Source organism: Megascapheus bottae, chromosome 16 (genome assembly GCF_031878675.1).
Source record: "Megascapheus bottae isolate mThoBot1 chromosome 16, mThoBot2.hap1, whole genome shotgun sequence".
Lineage (NCBI taxonomy): Eukaryota > Metazoa > Chordata > Mammalia > Rodentia > Geomyidae > Megascapheus > Megascapheus bottae.
The window spans coordinates 5846194-5865242 of record NC_143524.1 but is presented as its reverse complement, the minus strand read 5'-3'; the positions used below and the strand labels follow the sequence as shown (position 1 = coordinate 5865242).

General features: G+C 51.3%; 1 protein-coding gene across 2 annotated transcripts; it reads right to left on the bottom strand.

Moving 5' to 3' along the window:
• Nucleotides 1-1363: 1363 nt before the first annotated feature.
• Pygm (glycogen phosphorylase, muscle associated) lies at nt 1364-17080 on the bottom strand. Of its 2 annotated transcripts, XM_090347467.1 has the most exons (21): nt 16803-17080; nt 16019-16291; nt 14666-14767; nt 14507-14585; nt 14305-14408; nt 13867-13998; nt 11453-11564; nt 11284-11366; nt 9727-9870; nt 9383-9475; nt 9093-9239; nt 8764-8927; nt 7869-7983; nt 7359-7460; nt 6919-7066; nt 6568-6626; nt 6336-6477; nt 4488-4695; nt 2066-2200; nt 1831-1897; nt 1364-1716 (listed from the first exon to the last, which is right to left on the bottom strand). In XM_090347467.1, exons 2-21 carry the CDS (start codon nt 16259-16261, stop codon nt 1567-1569), a joined length of 2529 nt encoding a protein of 842 aa, XP_090203593.1. In that variant the 5' UTR covers nt 16262-16291; nt 16803-17080; the 3' UTR covers nt 1364-1566. The 2 variants fall into 2 exon arrangements, with proteins under 2 accessions (XP_090203593.1, XP_090203591.1); XM_090347465.1 differs by lacking the exon at nt 16803-17080 and having other exon boundaries at nt 16019-16354.
• Nucleotides 17081-19049: the final 1969 nt, after the last annotated feature.

The window sequence follows — 19049 nt, the reverse complement described above, 5'->3', positions numbered from 1 at the left end:
CCCGCCCCACCAGGCGGGCCGCGCCTCCTCCTTCTCCTCCTCCGGGCTCCCCCTCGCCCCGCACCGCGGGGTCCGCCGCGACTTCAACCCTCCCCTACCCCCCTACCGTGCCGCACTGCCCCCGGGCCAGCGCTGCGCGCGGGCTGCGCCACGCCGAGGGGGGAGGGAGCGGAGGGGTGGATGATCTGAAAGCCCCCTCCCCCGCCCAGGACGCTCCCGGGTGTCAATCCGGAGGAAGCCGGGAGGGGCAGGAAGCGGACTGCGGTGGGCAAGGGGCGCCCCGCCCAGCCCCCAGCCTGGGTTCCTGTTTTCAAGACAAACCGTTCCCACGGGGCAACCCCGGCCGGCCGGTTGCCTTCCTGCGGGTGGTGAAGGCGCGAGCCCGGTGGAGGCCGGGGGCCTGGGGGCCGAGGGTCCCCGTGACAGTCCCTGGGAGGAGGGGCGTACCGACGAGAAGGGAGCTTCGGCGGGGATGGCAGCCGGGGTAGGGCGAGCCACGGAAAGGTCGCCGCCTGCAGAGCTAGCCTGACGTCTGGGAATGGGGCGAGGGGCTCCAGTTTACACCGAGGGTGCCTAGGAGGGCAGCTGGCCAGGACTGGAGGCCTGGATGCCCGGGCCAGTGCGAGGAGGAATGGGGGGGGGGTGGCCGCAGGCAGTTAGGGTCCCCACAAGCTATGCCTGGGGGAAGCAGTAACAGTTTCCGGCCATTTGGGTTCAAACACACTCACTCTGAAACCACCGGCCCCAAACGTCCCTCTCAAGGCCGGCCCCTCCCTGACTGGCAGGGGAGGCCGACCTCCCCTGAACCTCAGTAATGAGAGACCCAGAAACGGGCCCCCTTCTGATCCCGTTTCCCCATAATCGGGCGGGGGTCGTTTGGGTCTCAGGTGAAAGGGTCTGTGACGATCTCCGTCCTGAAGCATAGCCACCTGCTAAGAGACCCTAAAACGCCGCAGTGGGGCGGGGCTGAGGGCGGAGCCAAGAAGGCGCCAGGCATCCATAGGCCGGCCCCCCTCCTGCATCCCTCCCTAGATAGCGCGGATCCTCCCTGGTCCCCAGGCTGCAGCCCAAGTCCCCACTCCCAGCCCCAGCGGGCCCCACCCAGACGGATGCCCCGCCCCCAGCCAGCCAGGCTAGCCGCTGACCTAGTATGGACACAGCACTGGTAGGAGAGGCGTGGAGGGCGACTCTGGAAAAGGGACCAAGTCCCAGGCCACGCCCCAGGGGCCGCCTCTCCCCCTCCCTGCAAGAGGACGCACCTGCCAGGGTGTGGGGGGTAAGGGGGGTGATTTTGCAGCAGCTGTTAGGCTCGCCAAGGGCTAAAAATATTTCCCAACAGAAAGAAGGGTAAAGAAGCTCCCAAGGAGAGTCAATTTATTGGGAGTGGGTACAGCTGGTCAGACAGGAAGGGGCAGAGTCCCTCGATCACAGTGAACATTGGGACCTAAAGGCTGAACAAATGAGGGTTCTAGGTAGGGGCTTAGAGACCGAACTCCAGTCGCCCACCCTCTGGAAGAGGAGCTGGAGTTGACCCAAAGGATTGCGAGCAGACACAAGGGTAGGAGTTCAGATGTTCTCATCAGGGGCTGGCAGGCGCTGGTGAGAAGGCTCCACGCCCCAGATCTCCCGGGCATACTGGGCAATGGTCCGGTCGCTGGAGAACTTGCCCGAGGTGGCTATGTTCCGAATGACCATCCTTGTCCATTCTCGTGGATTCTACAAGCCGGAGGTGAGCTATGGGTTCACTCTGCCAACAGGGTCCCCACCTTCTGCCTCATCCCAAGCCAGAACCACTAAAGTCCTGCCAAGCCCTAGCCCAGAATCTCTCACCTTATACAAAGCACTGACTCTCTCCTGGCACTTAATATAGTCTTCATAATCTGCAAAGACTTTAAACCTGAAATGGGAAAGAAAGGAGGAAGCTCTATGGACAGCTGGGCCCTGAGAATGCCGCTGCTTCCAAAGGAGCCTGACCCAACACCCCAGCACCCCTACACACCCCCACACCCTCCTGATGCCTGTCCAGGCCCAGCAGCCATCCGGCATGGCTGCCTGGCAAGCTCACCGGTCATGGTGCATGAGCATGCTGACAATGTCCTTGAACAGGTCCGGCTGTTTGGGGGAGAAGAAGCCACTGCTCAGCTGCTCGATGATCTGCCGAAGCTCAGGAATGCGGTCATAGTACTCCTGGGCATTGTACCTGCCAGGACAGAGCTGGGGTCAACTCCCTGTCCCTCCTCTATGGAAAATCCCAGTCCTGAGCTTCCGAATCTAAGCCTGGAGGCCCTTCTCCGCCAGCCCTCTCTCTTCTCTACAGCTACTTTGTGAGTGAGGAAATGGGCCTAAAGAGGACAGAAAGGTGAATCTCAAAGCCAAGGCCCCCAAGCAAGGGCTCTTCTTCCTACATACCACCAAGGAGTTTCTTCTGTGTATGTTTTGGGCTGAGCTGTGACTCAGTGGTGAAGTACTTGCCAAACATGTGCAAAGCCCTAGGTTCTATCCCCAGCACTGCCAGGGAAGGAAGGAAGGAAAGAAGGAAGGAAGGAAGGGAGGGAGGGAGGGAGGGAGGGAGGGAGGGAGGGAGGGTCCATTTTCATTCCCATTCTCCCAAAGCCTACCCCCAACAGTGACACCCTCAGGTATATCCCCATTTTCTGAGGCAATATGACTGTCCCTCCAGACTTCATATTAAAACCCTCGTCAAAGGCCAGGCATGTGTGTGGTACGTGTGTGTAATCCCTGCACCTAGAAGGTCAAGGCAAGAGGATTGAAAGTTTAAGGGCAATTCCAAGTGTGGCTCAAGTGTGCCTTGAGTTCTTGCTTAGCGAGCCTAAAGCTTGGAGTTCAGATGCCACAAAACAAAACAACTCTCCACAAGGCCAGCTAGTCCCCACCTCACCCTCGTCATGACCAGAAACCTAGGCTTCCTCTACAATGTCTCTGCCTCCAGCACCCCTGCACCTGCCCAGCTTTAGGTGACCAGACACCTTCAGGCATCAGCACCTATACTGGAAGCCACCTGCTCCCTCAGCCCAGTCTCCCTTCAGCAGCCAGAATTATGCAAAGGCCTAGTCCTGAGTATGTGGGTTTAGGTCAAAATATAGCAGAGTTCCCTCTTTTTTTTTTTTTTGCCAGTCCTGGGCCTTTGAACTCTTGACCTAGATGCTGTCCCTAAACTCCTTTTGTTCAAAGCCAGAACTCTAGTACTTGAGCTACAGTACCACTTCTGCCTTTTTCTGAGATTAATTGGAGAGAAGAATCTCACACTTTCCTGCCCAGCTTTACATCACAATTGTCAGATCTCAGCCTCCAGGGTAGTAGCTACAGATGTGGGCCACTGGCACTTGGATATTTTTATTTATGTTTTTTTTTTGTACTAGAGATTGAACCCAAGGCCTTTTACATGCTAAGCAGGTGCTCTACCACTGAGTTACATTCCCAGCCCTTTTATTTTGTTTTTGTTTGTTTTTTGAGATATAGACTTGGCTGACTATCCCAACAATAAAATAAATAAAATGAATAATAAATTTTTTTAAAAAAAGATCTGACTGACTTTGCCCCAGTTGGCATCAAACTCATGATCCTCCCAATACTGAGGACCCCCCAGCCTCCGCCTCCTGAGTATTTGGGATGCCAGGCACCACTACTGCAGCCCACGCCTGGCTCCCCAGAGAATTTCCTTTCAGCATCAAATGCCAGCTCTTTAAATCTGTTGGTAGAAGCATAAACTAGTACTGACTTGCTTTCCTCTCATTTCAGCAATAAAACAGTTTGAACTCAAGGCCCCTGGTACTGACCTTCCAGAAAGCAATTTGACAACCAGTGTTAGGGCCTGACTGCCAAAAAAAAAAAAAAAAAAAAGAGAGAAAGAAAGAAAGAAAAAACAAGCTGAAGGTGGTGCTTCTGTGGCTTAAGTGGTAGAGTGGTAGCCTTGAGAACCCCTTGAGTTCAAGCCCCAGGACTGTCCAAGCTGGACTCCAGTGGCTCAGGCATGTAATCCTAACTACTCAGGAAGCTGTCATCTAAGGATTGCTATTTGAAGCCAGCCTGGGCAGGCACAAGGACCAGTCCCAAGATAAACCCCAGGACTGGCACAAATAAATAAATACTTTCTATACTATTCATATATATATGTATATCTGTAAGAAAATGTCTCCTCTAAAGATTTATGTTTCAGATCACAAGTAGAATTAAAATCGCCATGTCCATTTTCTCCCTGTGACCAGGCTTTAGGAAGCTAACGATATAACTTACCTTCTCATTTCAGAACATTATCCCTTAGGGTAGTCATAATTTTCCCTTACTTCTGTGTTACTTCTTCTCTTTTTCTACTTTATTACCTTTATTTGCTAGCAACTCTCTCAAGTTTTCCAGAACTCACTGCTAAGACCTTTGTTCAGGCATTCCAGGTAGGCCTCTTCACCAAGCCCCTCCAACAGCCACACCTAGGTTCTCCCTGCCCAGGAACCCTGAACTTTGACCCATACCCTCTCTGGTCAAGCCTTTCCACGTCCTCCACACGCATGCCAAAGATGAAGAAGTTCTCTTCTCCCGCTTCTTCTGCCATTTCCACATTGGCCCCGTCCATGGTGCCAATGGTCAGAGCCCCATTGAGCATGAACTTCATGTTGCCGGTGCCTGAGGCCTCAGTGCCCGCAGTGGAGATCTGCTCAGAAAGGTCAGCAGCTGGGATCACTGTAGGGCAGCAGGAGGGAAAGGTCAGATCTGGAGTGGTCCTACGGTACTGGATCAGGTTGGCTCTGTACAGAGCCAGACTCAGCCTCCTCTCTGCCGGCTCCAATCAAGTCTTCTTTCCACTATCTCTAATTGATTCCTGAACATCTAGGATCCAGCCAGTTCCTGCCCCTTTCTGAATTACTTGAAAGATACCATAGAGCCCAGCTCCTCCATATTAATGTCACCATAAGTAAAACCACCATGGTGACTGCAGCCTGGCTTTTTTTCTTTTTCTTTTTCTGGACCAGTACTTGGGCTTAAACTCAGGGCCTGGGTGAAGTCCCTTAGCTTTTTCACTTAAGGGTGGCATTCTACCACTTAAGCCACATTTCTACTCCTGGTTTGTCTTTTTTTTTGCGGGGGGGGGGGAGGATTATTTAGTCTCAAAGAGCCGGGCACCAGTGGCTCATACTTGTAATCCTAGCTACTCAGGAGGCTGAGATCTGAGGACAATGCTTCAAAGCCAGCCCAGGCAGTAAAGTCTATGAGACTCTTCTCTAATTAACTACCCAAAAAATGGGAAGTGGAGCTGTGGCTTAAAGCAATGGAGTGCTAGCCTTGAGCAAAAGAGCTCAGGGACAGCACCCAGGTCCTGAATTCAAGCCCCAAGACTGACTAAAAAAAAGTAAGTCTCAAGGACTTTCAAGTTCACTTTAAACCACGATCTTTCAGATCTCAGCTTTGAATACCTAGGATTACAGATTTGAGCCACTGGTACCAGGAAAACCTTACCTTCTTAAAGAAGCTTCCATATAGCTTGCCAGGCATCAGTGGCTTCTAATTCCAAATACTCAAAAGGTTGACATCAGGAGGATCTAGGTTCTAGGCTAATCCCAGAAAAAAGTTCAAGAGAGCCAGAAATGTGGCCTAGTGGTAGAGTGCTTGCCTAGCATGTACGAAACCCTGGGTTCGATTCCACATACACAGAAAAAGCTGGAAGTAATATTGTGGCTTAAGAGTGCTAGCCTTGAGCAAAAGTGCTGGAAGGACAGTGCCCAGGCCCTGAGTTCAAGCTCCAGGACTGGGAAGAAAGAAAGTTCACAAGATCCTATCACAGCAGAAAAAGCTGAGTGTAGTGGTATGGCCTATTATCACAGAAACTCTAGGAAACTTAAATAGAAGGATCTCCATCCAGGTAAACCTAGCTAGAATGCAAGAGCGTCTCTCAGAAACGGAGCAAAGCTGGGTGCCAGTGGCTCATGCCTACAATCCTAGTTACTAAGGATGCTGAGATCTGAGGATTGTGGTTTGAAGCCAGCCTCGGCAGGAACGTCCGTGAGACTCTTCTCTAATTAACTACCAAAAATGCTGGAAGTGGAGCTGTGGCTCAAGTGGTGGAGCTTTATCTAGACTTGAGCAAAAGAAGCTCAGGGACAGTGCCCAGACCCTGAGCTCAAGCTCCAGGACTAGCAAATAGAAAATGAAATGAATAATAATAATAATAATATTTTTTTAAAAACAGAGCAAAAGGGCTAGAAATGTGGCTCAAATGGCAGAGTACCTCTCTGGCACCTGGAAAGTGCAAACCCCAGTACCTCAAAAATAAAAAGCTAGCTAACAATGCCTCCCCTGGAACAGGGCCCCACGGTGGTCCCCACCTTTCTCAGCCAGAGAGACTCGGTAGTTCTCCAGGAAGATCACCCGGAGGCGGTCTCCCACCACCGGGTCGTGGTTCACCACATCCCCGATTGCAGTGATAAGCTTGATGATCATCTTTGCCATGTGGTACCCAGGTGCCGCCTGTGGGGCATAGCCTAGGGTCAGTGCTACTGCCCAGCCCTTGACCCACATGTCCAAGGCTCAGAGCCCAATCCACGTGCAGCTTCTCACCTTGCCTCCAATCATCACAGTCCGAGGCACAAAGAACTTATTGGGCTCTTTCTTGATCCCTGTGGAGAAGAGAAGAGAAGCATCAAGCCCATCAGCATTTGCCCTCCAGTGGTGGCTCCAAAGAGCACCCAACACAGCCAGCCAGGCAGGGCCTGGGATGGGTGGCTCTAGGCAGTCACTTGTTCTGTGTCTGTGACTTCCTCCTCCCTGAGACTCAGTTTGTCCAGCTATGAAATGGGATACTTCCGTGTCCTAAGAATAGTCACTAGGCACCAAGAAACACTGATCAGGCAGCGTGGTGGGAGATGGGCGGAAGTGAGCACTGACACGAATGGAGTCCCAGCCACTCACGATTGTACAGGGTGATGATGTGAAGGCAATTGAGGAGCTGACGCTTGTACTCATGAATCCGCTTCACCTGGACATCGAAGAGGGAGTTGGGGTTGATTTGGACTTTGTATTCTCTCTCCAGGTATGCAGAGAATTTCAGCTTGTTTTCCTGTAGGCAGCGGAGGCACAGGGCTCACCGATGAGCTTCAGCTTCATGAGCTCTACCCAACTGATTTCCTTTCACTCAGGCCCAGAAGGTAGGCTCCACTGCTACCTCCCTCCACCCCTGTACTGGGACATCGTTAATCGATGTCACTGCTTGCCCGATGAGACCAGATACCGCCTTCCACAATCCACTCCAGGAAGGCTCTACCAGTTTCTGGGGTTGGCAAGAGAGATGTGCGCTTGCTGCCATTCCTGACCCAGACGGTGGGCCCTGGCATGGTTACATTCCTCCGCACCTGCTTCACTTTGGCCACATCCCTGATGAAAGCTTCATCGTCCACATGGGACAGCAGTTTACGCAGCTGGTCCAGGTCCGAGATGTACTCCTCCCCAATGCGCTGTGGAAGGCAGTGCTTAGTCATGCTCTCTCCCTCCTTGGGGCGCAGAGGGCTCCCTTTCCAGGTCAGTGGGAGTTGGTCATGGCGCATCCAATGTCGGCCTCCCCTCCCTTAGCTCTGATGGCTGGCTCCACTTGACCCCCTCCCCCCCAAACAGTCCTCCTCTTCCCCTCCAGCCATGTGACTCAGGGATGAGACCTTCCCTTTAGACTCTGATCTCCAGTAGGAGTTTGGCCTCTATAAGTCAAACCTCTATTATCCCATAAGCACCAGTGCCCTCTCCTCCAGAAGGATGCCAAGATTGGAGGATACAACTGTATTGCAATCCTCAGCTGGGAGTGGCTGTACAGTGAGCTACCCACCCAACTGTACCCAGCAGACCTCTGCAGTGATACTGTGGCCTCTCACCTCAGCAATGACCTCTGCCAGCCCAGGGTTGCAGAGAACCAGCCAGCGCCGAGGAGTGATACCATTGGTCTTATTTTGGAACTTATGAGGCTCCAGTTCATAGAAGTCCTTGAAGCTGTAGTGTGGGATGGAGCAAGGGTCACTATTCATCCCTGTGGGAGCCTCCTCCCTGGGGCCCTACTCTAGTTTCTTCCCTTTACAGGAGGCCCAGAATAGGGGATGTAGAACTGGGAGAAGTAGAGACTTGTATAAAAAGGGATTAACTGGGAGCCAGTCGCCAGTGACTCATGCCTGCAGTCCTAGGTATTCAAGAGACTGAGATTTGAAAATCATGTCTCAAAGGCAGCCCTGGTAGCAAAGTCTGTGAGATTTCTATCTCTAATTAATTACCAAAAAGCCAAAAATGACTTTAGCAAAAAAGCTCAAGGACAATGGACCCTGAGTTCAAGCCCCAGAACCAGTACAAGAAAAAAGGGATGGGGGGAGAAGCTAACTAGGAATATAACAGTATGACTACACTGGATGGAAAGCGTTATGGTGAGCTAAAAGCATACCAAGTGTGGGAAGGGCCAGTGGGAAAAGACCGTGAACAGCTTGGGTGATGAAGGAGCAGGGCCCTGTTTGATTGAGAAGCTGTGGGAGAGGCTGGAGAGGAAGGGCCTGGAAAGAGGGCTTTTACATGGTATTCTTCTTTTTGTTCTGGTCAGTCCTGGGACTTGAACTCAGGGCCTAGACACTGTCCCTGGGTTTCTCTGGCTCAAAGGGCGCATTCTATCACTTGAGCCACAGTGCCCCTTCTAGCTTTTTCCGTTTATGTAGTACTGAGGAATTGAACCCCAGGCTTCATGCATGCTAGGCAAGCACTCTACCACTCAGCCACATTCTCAGCCCTCACATAGTCTTCTTGAGGATCTCCGAGTGAATACGAGCCACACCGTTGACTGCATGTGAGCCTGCAATGCACAGGTGTGCCATGTTGATGCGTTTCACTGCACCCTCCTCTACAAGTGACATGCGCCGTAGCCGATCCACGTCCCCTGGGAAGGCAGCTGCCACTCGCTGTGCCCAGAGAACACAGAATAGGATCAGGACCATCCCCGAACCACAGACCCAAATTCATACCCCTCAGTCTTCCTTACACCTTAAGGCTCAAGCACCTGATTGGACCATGCACCTATTCCAAGGCCCGTCACCCACCTGCCTGCCACGGGTATTCAGACTCACATTCAGGAAGCGCTGGTTGATCTCATAGATGATCTGCAGGTGCCGGGGCAGCAGCGTCTCTATGAGTTGCACAGGCCAGCGCTCCAGGGCCTCTGGCAGCACCGTGTGATTGGTGTAGGCACAGGTCTTCACTGTCACTTCCCAGGCCTGGATCAGAAGGCGTGAAACCTAACGCCCTGCAAGCCCTGTGTTTTGCCCCTGCAGAGCTGGGTTTGCGGGCTCGCACCCTCACTCCCTTCCCATCCTAAGACAAAGCAGTTCAAACAAGGGAGGAGGGTACCAAAGCCCACCTTGTCCCAGTCCAGCCGTTCTAGGTCCACCAGAATCCTCATCAGCTCAGGGATGGCCAAGGAGGGGTGTGTGTCATTAAGCTGGATGGCCACCTGTAGGCAAGGGAGCTGGGAGTCAGCCTGGGCCCAAAGCAAACATCATGGTGTCCTTTCAGAGGCCCTGAGAGGGCCAGGGGGAAGTGGATGGAGAAGGAAGGCTCAGGTTCTATGTGCCTGTTGGTTAAACACCTTGACCATGTCACCTATACACTGCCAGTTTCCACATCGTGGTCTAGAAAGCAGGGCCTAGAGAGTTGATGGGGCACTCCAGTCCAGTGGACAGATAGATCCCTCTGTCATGGTACCTTATCTGGGAAGGCATCAAAGTTTGTGCGCACAGGATCACGGCTGCCAAACTTAGAGGATTTGAAGCGCCGGATGATGTCCTGGAGGGTGGCAGCCACCACGAAGTACTCCTGCTTCAACCGCAGCTCCTTCCCCTCAAAGAACTAGTTGAGAGAGCAAGGCAGCATGGAATAAGGACAGCAAGGGTGTGGCCTGAAGCATCCATGGGCATGGTCTAAGAATATTGTGGGTGTGGCCAGAATCGATTCCACCCACACTAGGACTCAGAACACTAAACTTTTTCCTCTAAAACCCAAGGGTTTTTGCCCCCATGAATTAGAAGTCATGAGAGATAGTGTCAGAAACAGGGAGAGTGTAGAGAGCTGAAATGTAGCTCAGTGGTAAAGCACTTGCCTAGCAAGTGCAACATCCTGGGTTCAAACCCCAGTCCCAAAAAAGAAAAGACAAAAAAGAAGTACTCCATTCTGCTGGGCACTGGTAACTTATGCTTTGCTACTCAGAAGGCTGAGATCTAAGGATCCGGTTTCAAAGCCAGCCTGGGCAAACAAAGCCAAAGGATTTATCTCCAGTTAACTAGCAAAAAGAGAAGATAATCCAGAACTGGCTGGGGTGGTGGTTCACACCTGTAATCCTACTCAGGAGGCTAAGATCTGAGGATCCTGGTTCAAAGCCAGCCAGGACTTTGGGGACCTAAAGTCTGTGAGACTCTTATCTCCAATTAACCACTAAAAAACCGGAAGTAGTACTGTGGCTCAAGGGGTAGGGTAGTAGCCTTGAGCTGAAGAGCTCAGGAACAGCACCCAGTCGTAGGGGTAGGGCCGTAGCCTTGAGCTGAAGAGCTTAGGGACAGCGCCCAGACCTAGAGTTCAAGCTCCATGACCCACCACACACACACACACAAATCCAGAAATGGAGCTAGAAGTATGGCCTAGTGGTAGAGTGCTTGCCTAGCATGCACAAAACCCTAGATTCAATTCCTTAGTACCACATACACAGAAAAAGCCAGAAGTGGTGCTGTGGCTCAAGTGGTAGAGCACTAGCCTTGAGGAAAGCTCAAGGAGGGTAGTGCCCAGACCCTGAGTTCAAGCCTCAGGGCTGGCAAAAAGAATCCAGAAGTAGAAGTATAACTCAGGTGGTAGAGTACCAGCCTTGAGAGAAAAAGCTAAGCAATACCTCATCCTACTCTTCCTCCCTCAGGACTCAGGCCTCTCCTGCTCAAAAGATACTGGGGGGCCGGGAGTTTGGCCTAGTGGTTAAAGTGCTTGCCTAGCATGCATGAAGACCCGGGTTCGATTCCTCGGTACCACATACATAGAAAAAAGCCAGAAGTGGTGCTGAGGCTCAAGTGGTAGAGCTCTAGCCTTGAGAAAGTCCAAGGACAGTGCTCAGGCCCTGAGCTCAAGCCCAGGACTGGCAAAAAAAAAAAAAAAAAAAAAGATACTGGGAAGATAGGAGAGAGAACAGGGCATAGAGGAGCAGCATTTGGCTCTAGATGTGATTAGGGCAGCAGCAAATGTCCCCTCAGCCCCCCGATCATCTCCCAAAGGGCAACGTACATTATCGTTGGGGTACAAGACACGAGAGATGTTCTCTGCCAGATTCCGGTCCAGCACAGCCTGGATATAGCCACCAACATTAACTATGGGACAAAATGCAGACAGTGTCAGGCTGGGCACAGGCCAGCTAGGGCATGGGTGGGGCTTCTAGACACCAGTGGAAACTCACAGTCCTTGAGGTTGAAGTCGTTAGGAGCCTTGGCTGACCAAAGGCGCATGGTGTTGACGACATTATTGCGGTAGCCAGGCACAGGGGTGTCATAGGGCATGGCCAGTACCACCTGTGGGAGACATCCTGTGTGACGAGCTGGACGAGCTGCCAGGGACCAGCCCTGGGCACCTGCCTGTGTCTGACTCTTCAACCCTCCCTTACCCGCAGGGCTGGAGGTCCAGGAGTTGTCAATGCCTGGGTTCCAGTCCAAACAGTAGTGTTTACTAGCTGGTAAGCAGAAGCAAACTCCACAACCTCTTCGGACCTCATCTATGAAAAGGGAACACCCTAGCCGGGCGTGATGGATCACACCTGTAATCCTAGCTACTCAAGAGGCTGAGCTTTTAGTGAGGATTGAGGTTCAAAGCCTGCCCGGGCACTAAAATCAGTGAGACTCTTATCCCAATTAACCACTAGAAAACTAGAAGTGGTGCTGTGGCTCAAGGGGTAGGGCGGTAGCCTTGAGCTGAAGAGCTCAGGGACAGCACCCAAGCCCAGAGTTCAAGCCCCATAACCCCCACACAAAAAAAATAGGGAACACCCTCAATACCTCAACCCCTGTCTTGACAGAATGTTCTAAGGATTAGGGGAAGAGGTAAAGTGACAACAGTTGGAAGTTCATGCCTAGAATCAGGAGGCTGAAATCTGAGAGTCCCAGTTCAAAGTCAGCCCAGCCAGCCAGGAAAGTTCAGGAGACTCTTATCTCCAATTAATCACCAAAACGCTGGAAGCAGAGTTGTGCCTCAAGTGATAGAACTAAGGGATAAGGCTGAGACCCTGAGGTCAAGGCCCTGAACTGGCCTCTGTGTGTGTGTGTGTGTGTGTGTGTGTGTGTGTTTGTATGAGTGTGCATGTGTACAAGTGTGCACGCACACACGCACACAGTTGGCCAGTCTAGCCTGCACAAAAATGAGATATCACTTTGGATTCCAGAGGGGACTGGGAGAGCCTGAGGTCAGCACAGGCACACTGAAATCAAGTCTATTCACAGATAGGGTAGATTTACAGTGACTAACGCTGTCCTCACCTCTCACAATCAGCAAACAGCAATAGCTACTCACCGTCTAAAATGAAATGTACTCATTACCTGAATTATGTGACTGTAACCCTCTGTACATCACCTTTACAACAACGATAAAAATGCTTAAGATTTTTTAATTGAAAAAAAAAAGGAGGGGGAGGTTGGGAGTTTGGCCTAATGGTAGAGTGCTTGCCTAGCATGCACAATTCCTCAGTACCACAGACATAGAAAAGCCAGATGTGATGCTGTGGCTCAAGTAGTAGAGTGCTAGTCTTAAGGAAAGCCCAAGGACAGTGCTCAGGCCCTGAGTTCAAGCCCCTGGACTGGCAAAGGACCTCCTAAAAGGTACATCGCCTTCCTTCTACAACTTTAAGGAACCTCTGACTGGAGCATGGCGGAAGCTGCAACTCAGAGATGGAAGGGACTGATCCAAGATCACACAGCCAGGCTGCATAGCCAGACTGAGCACTCATTTCCTGGTCTTCTAGCCAAAGATGCTTGTGCCAGGCTTCCATGGGCAACAAATGTGTACTGCCAGCAGCCCCCTCTGGGGTCATAGTGCAATGAACACCCAATTTTGACAGCCTAGACGTTTGAGAATCCACTGAACAGGGATGAGGATGGATGTCTGGATTGGCTTTGGATTCCTAGAACTTGCTGTATGACTTTTGACAATTCAGTTTCACGCTAGATACCTTAATTAATTCATTTCCTGTGTTCCTATTTCTTTCTTTCTTTCTTTCTTTTTTTTTTTTGCCAGTCCTGGGCTTGAGCTCAGGGCCTCAGCACTGTCCTTGAGCTTTCTCAAGGCTAGTGCTCTACCACTTGAGCCTCAGCACCACTTCCAGCTTTTTTTTTTTTCTGTGCACTTGATACCAAGGAATCAAACCTGGGTCTTCGGGCATACTAAGCAAGCACTCCACCACTAGGCCAAACTCCCAGCTCCCTGTGTTCCCTATTTCTTGGGTTGTCTCCTTGCCTTTGATTTTATCAAGTCTCCAGGTCAAATGCACAGGCAGGATTCAAGTCAGTGTGACCGTCCTCTGCTGGTCTTGTGCTAGCTGAGGTAAGGAGTGGGGCACTGACGGAGTAAGAACAGCACTCTTCTGAGCTTTGTTACTTACCCTAAACCTGTTGTGTCCCTGACTCCAGGCTCTCCTGGTTCTGACTGTGTGATTCTGAGTAAGTCACTTAGCCTCTCTGAGCCTCAATTTTCTAAATTACAAAATAGTACTAGGTCTAATAGACTGTACATTCTCTTCTTGTATCCTGTTCCCTCTAATAGATCCTTCCCTTTTCCCTGTCCTGCCACTGGATTCTCCCTCACCCCGATTCCCTGCTTCATCCTCACCTGTGTGTCTACCCACTTGGCTCCGTGGCTGGTGTGCTCCACTCGACCATAGAAGTTCACGGGCAGCGTGAACTCGGGCCGGGCCTTCTCCCAGGGGTTGCCATAACGAAGCCAGTCATCAGCCTCCTCCATCTGAGTTAAGGCAGGACAGGGGAGAGTAGTCAGTATCTGATCCAGGAGTCCCACCAGCTGGTAGGGCATGGGAGAGCAGGAGCGGTGGTCAGGAGTATCCTCTATCGGGGTTCTTGGTCTGGGAGACTATCTACTGGTGTTCCACTTATTTCAGGGGTTACCAGCTGGCTTTGGAGCCAGCAGAAAAAGAACCAGCCTATCTTCCCAAGTCTGTGGCAGGTTTTGAACCTATCCAAAAGTGGATGACCACATGGAGAACCTCTCCATCATCAACAGGGTCCACCAGCATCAGCACCCATTCCTTACCTGCCAGCCTCCACAGATCTTCTGATTAAAAATCCCAAATTCATAGCGGATCCCATAGCCATAGGCCGCCAGGCCCAGTGTCGCCATGGAATCCAGAAAGCATGCTGGGGATACAAAGGAGGTGGGGACTCAGGACCCAGCACTGAAGCAGCCCTCTGTGCACGCCCCGCCCACCCCCCACGCACACAAATTACCCATTCACCTGCCAGCCGACCCAGGCCCCCATTGCCCAGCCCTGCATCCTCTTCAATTTCTTCCAGCTCCTCCATGTCCAGGCCCAGCTAGGAGGAGAAAGATGGCAGTCGTCAGGGCCAACTGCCAGCAAGGAGACCTTCCCCCAGACCTGAATGCTCCCCCTAACCTGGTAGGTGGCTTCATCGCAGGCGTTCTCCAAGGCCAGGTTCACCATGGTATTCTGTAGTGTCCGTCCCATATAGAACTCCAAAGACAGATAGTAGATCCTCTGTCCAGAGACATGGACAAGGAGGGGGTGATCAGGTCACCCACAACATTCACCCAAGGTCCAGAGATCTGCTCCCAGGTTCCAGCATATCCCATTTCTACTGTGTGTGTGTGTGTGTGTGTGTGTGTGTGTGTGTGTGTGTGTGTGTGTGTGTGTTCGTTTGCATGTGTGTGTGTTCATTTGCGTGTGTACATGCAAGTGTGCATGCACTGGGACTTGAAGTCAAGGCCTTGAGCCTGTCCTTGCACTTTCTTCCTCAAGGCTAGCACTCTACCACCTGAGCCACAGCTCTTCACAGACTTTTTTGGTACTTAAACAGAGAAAGATGAGTCTCATTGACTTTCCCGCTGGCTTTAAACCATGATCCTCCTCCCGAGTAGTTTAGGATTACAGGTGTGAGCTACCAGCACTGGGCAGCATAGCCATTTGTGTCCAAAGTTTTTCTCTCCACTCTGAAGAACCATCTGACATTTTGAAGTCTAACAAGTAAGGCCTTGGTTTCAAGTCAAATCATTCCTCTTTGGTCTCAATCTTCTCATATGGAGAATGGGACATGCCAGGCATGCCAGGGATCAAGGTGCTTAGGAAAGGTGAAGGAACCCCTTTACACACACACACGAGCCCATCAGAGGGTCAAGACTGAAAGAAATACCTCCAAACATTCCCTAAGGGGGCCAGGCCAAGGCCCAGAGGAAAAATGTCCTTTGCTCAAGGTCACACAGTGACTCAGGACTAGAAATGGTCTGGGCAGTGCCCACTTTCCCTTTATCCTCAAACTTCTGACCCCAAAGCAGGTAGACAACAGTCATGAGGATGCTGAAAGCCTGGCTCCCCTGTCCCTGGGACCGCTCCCTTGCCCCTCCCCCACCATGGGCATGTGGTGTTAGGTTGCTGACATTTACCAATGACCCCTTCAGACACTTGATCCCAACTGCCCCAGCTGCTCCTGCCTCATCCTGCCTGTGGCACCCAGTACCATGTACACATTCAACAGCATGTCATTCTACCCCAGGTCTAAACCAGGCCACAAGACAGTTTTTTCCTGTCTAACAGCAGCCCCTCCAACCTTCTCAGAGTAGATGGTGCCAGGTCTTTGCAAGCAGCCCACCTGCTCTGAGACTCCCTCCAACTTTCCCCGACCCTCAGCGCCCACTCCAACCCCAGGTCCCTGGAGCCATCCTTTTGCACAGGCTTTAGACACAGTCCCTTGGTGATGGCCCTTTCCCATCCAGGGAGCCCCCCCAGTAGCACCTTGGGGTCCTTCTCGTAGTAGTGCTGCTGTGTGCGGATCCAGCGTCCCACGAGGTGGTCACGCACAGTGTGGGCCAGTGCAAAGTAGTAATCTCTTGGGGTGGCCACGTTGCGGTCCTTGACCAGCGTGAAATGCAGGTGCCGATTGAAGTTCTTCTTCAGCTCAGCCACATTCTCCACGCCAGCCAGGCCACGCACGCTGATTTGCTTTCTCTTATCCTGGTCTGAGAGTGGCCGAGACATGGCTGCAGGAGGGTGGGCTGGCCTGACAGACTAGTAGACAGATGGACGGAGAGCTTTAGTGCCTCCAGGCAAGGAGTGGACTGACCAGGCTGGGAGGGGATTTAAAGCCTGGCTCTGGGCAGCATGCCCCGCCTCTCCCCCAACCTCCTCCATGGGAGGGTCCTAGCCAGCAGGACCAAGGAGCTATTTTGGGGGCATGAGGAGGAGAGAAGAGTGAAGGAGGAGGGGCCAGCTCTACAAAGGAAGGGCCAAGCCCAGCCTGGCTGGTTAGCAGCCATGCTGACCCACTTCCTCCGGTCTGCTCTCTGTAGGATTGGAGACAGGAAAGCTACTTCAGCAGAACTCTGGGCTAAAAGGCCCAAAGCTTGATTAGAGCCTACTGGCTGTCTTTATCTAAGGTGCTCCCCATCTGGGTCCTTCCCCAAGTGTATGGTTAAGAGGTGGGACTGAACTGGAGACCCTCCATCAAGACTGACAGGCCAATGAACTGTCATGTGGGCTGGGTTTCAGAAGTCCTGGTCCCAGGGTTCTGAATACATACACCCTCCTCTCCTTGGAGCAGTAGGGTTTGCTTGTGGTTGGTTGTGGGGCTTCAACACAGGGCCTAGGTGCTGTCCTGGAGCTCTCTTACTCCAGGTTCGCACTTCCAGTTTTCTGACTCATTGGACACTGGAGTTTCGTGGACTTCCCTGCCCAGACTGACTTAGAAGGGTGATCCTCAAAGCTCCGCCCCTTTGGCCAGCAGGAGTCCAGGCATCAGCCACCAGCACCTGGGTAAGATTTGCTTTTGATTTTATCAGGAATGTACACACCGGGGATGAGCACGTTAAGGCCACTCTCAGGGGATCAGTGGCTTCATCGTGGTGGGAAGGCTCTGCGCGCGCGCATGCGCGGGTGTGTGTGTGTGTGTGTGTGTGTGTGTGTGTGTGTGTGTGTGTGTGTGACAAGGGGGGCAAGAGCTAAAAGTCAGTGTGTGTGTGTGTGTGTGTGTGTGTGTGTGTGTGTGTGTGTCAAGGGGGGCAAGAGCTAAAAGTCAGTGTGTCCTGGAGGGGTGCAGTTAGTACAAGAGACTGCTGGGCAGAGCCCCTGATCTAGGGGCTCTGGTGTGGGTTGAGGTGCTCTGAGGCATTCCCATTTCCCTGGCCCTACCCCTCACAAAAGCTAAATGGCTCTGAGCAACCCCTGTCGCTGTCCCTCAAGGAGCTCTAAAGTGACCTTTCCCAGGATGGGTCAGATTACAAGCCAAGTTTTTGGCTGAGGTTTCAGCCTAGAGCAGGGACCCCTGGGTACTGTAGTCTTATAGGTGTGGGGGTGAAACTGAAGCATTATTTACCCACTCATAATACCATTTGCTCTGGGATGGGAATGAGCGCTGAAGGGGGGGTTGTGATTAAAGAATGCCATATAGGGTCGGGAGTTTGGCCTAGTGGTAGAGTTCTTGCCTAGCATGCACCAAGACCTGGGTTCCTCGGTACCACATACATAGAAAAAAACCGGAAGTGGTGCTGAGGCTCAAGTGGTAGAGCTCTAGCCTTGAGAAAGTCCAAGGACAGTGCTCAGGCCTGAGCTCAAGCCCAGGATGGGCAAAAAAGAAAAAAAAAATATGCCATATACATGTATGAAGTATCTCAATAAAACCCCTCATGAGCTGAGAATGTAGCTTAGTGGTAGAGTGCTTGTCTAGCATGCACTAAGACCTGGGTTCAATTCTGCAGTACCACATGAACAGAAAAAAACTGAAGTGGCTGGCCCTATGGCTCATGTGGTAGAATGTTAGCCTTGAGCAAAATCGCTTAGGGACAGTGCCTTGGCCCAGAGTTTCAGCCCAACAAATGACAAGAACAAAAAACTGTAAACTAGACACTAGTAACTCATGCCTGTAATTCTAGTTACTCAAGAGGTGGAGATCTAACTGGGCATAGTGACCCGTGACTGTAATCCTAGCTACTCAGGAGCCAAGATCTGAGGATCAAAGCCAGCCTGGGCATGGAAGTACATGAGACATGAGGTGTTTTTTTTTTTTTTTTTTGTAGTTCTTTATTAAGCAGAAACAAAAATACTAAGAGCCCAAACTAAGTACTATGAACTTTTGTCAAGTAAAATTAGAATATTTTCGGCATTTAGATGCTTTGCTATTTTCCACTGGGCCTGGGGCTTGAACTCAGGTGCTGTCCCTGAGCTTCTTTTGCTTAAGACTAGCGCTGTACCACTTGAGCCACTGCTCTTTAAGTTATTAAATCCTCAAGTGTAATTGACTACCAACTCCAAAGATTAGTTTTGCTAGCTTTTGAGTTTCTTGTCAATAGAATATTTTTTTTGTGTGCCTGCTCACTTTTTTTTTTTGCATTATGTCTGTGATTCACACATGTAGTTGTACACAGCAGTGGTTTATCATGTGATTATATCACAATTGATTTTTCATGCTAAAATCTGGATTTTTGTGTTAAAACTATTTTTTTCCATTTCCCTCCTCTCACCCCCTCCCACATCTTGTTTTTCTCCCTTCCCTTCCCTATTTCAAATAAACAAATAAATGTATATACAATATGCCAGGTAACAAAGTCAGATACAGTAACCACATGAGATCAACCATATGGGAAAAAAAGGGCGAAGAAATAACATTGTGCATTAAGAACAACAATCACAAAGTCCATGAGACTCATCTCCAATTAACCATCAGAAAACTGGAAGTGGCACTGTGGCTCAAGGGGTAGGGCAGTAGCCTTGAGCTGAAGAGCTCAGGGACAATGCCCAGGCCCAGAATTCAAGTCCCACAACCAACCAAGGA

What these genes read in the sequence shown, in the direction of transcription:
- Pygm (XM_090347467.1), bottom strand. Translation starts at nt 16,261, where the DNA reads ATGTCTCGGCCACTCTCAGACCAGGATAAGAGAAAGCAAATCAGCGTG. An exon ending in ACTACGAGAAGGACCCCAAG is followed by an intron (nt 14,768 to 16,018) that starts GTGCTACTGGGG and finishes GTCTCTGGACAG; the next exon opens with AGGATCTACTATCTGTCTTT. An exon ending in CTGTGATGATTGGAGGCAAG is followed by an intron (nt 6,478 to 6,567) that starts GTGAGAAGCTGC and finishes TATGCCCCACAG; the next exon opens with GCGGCACCTGGGTACCACAT.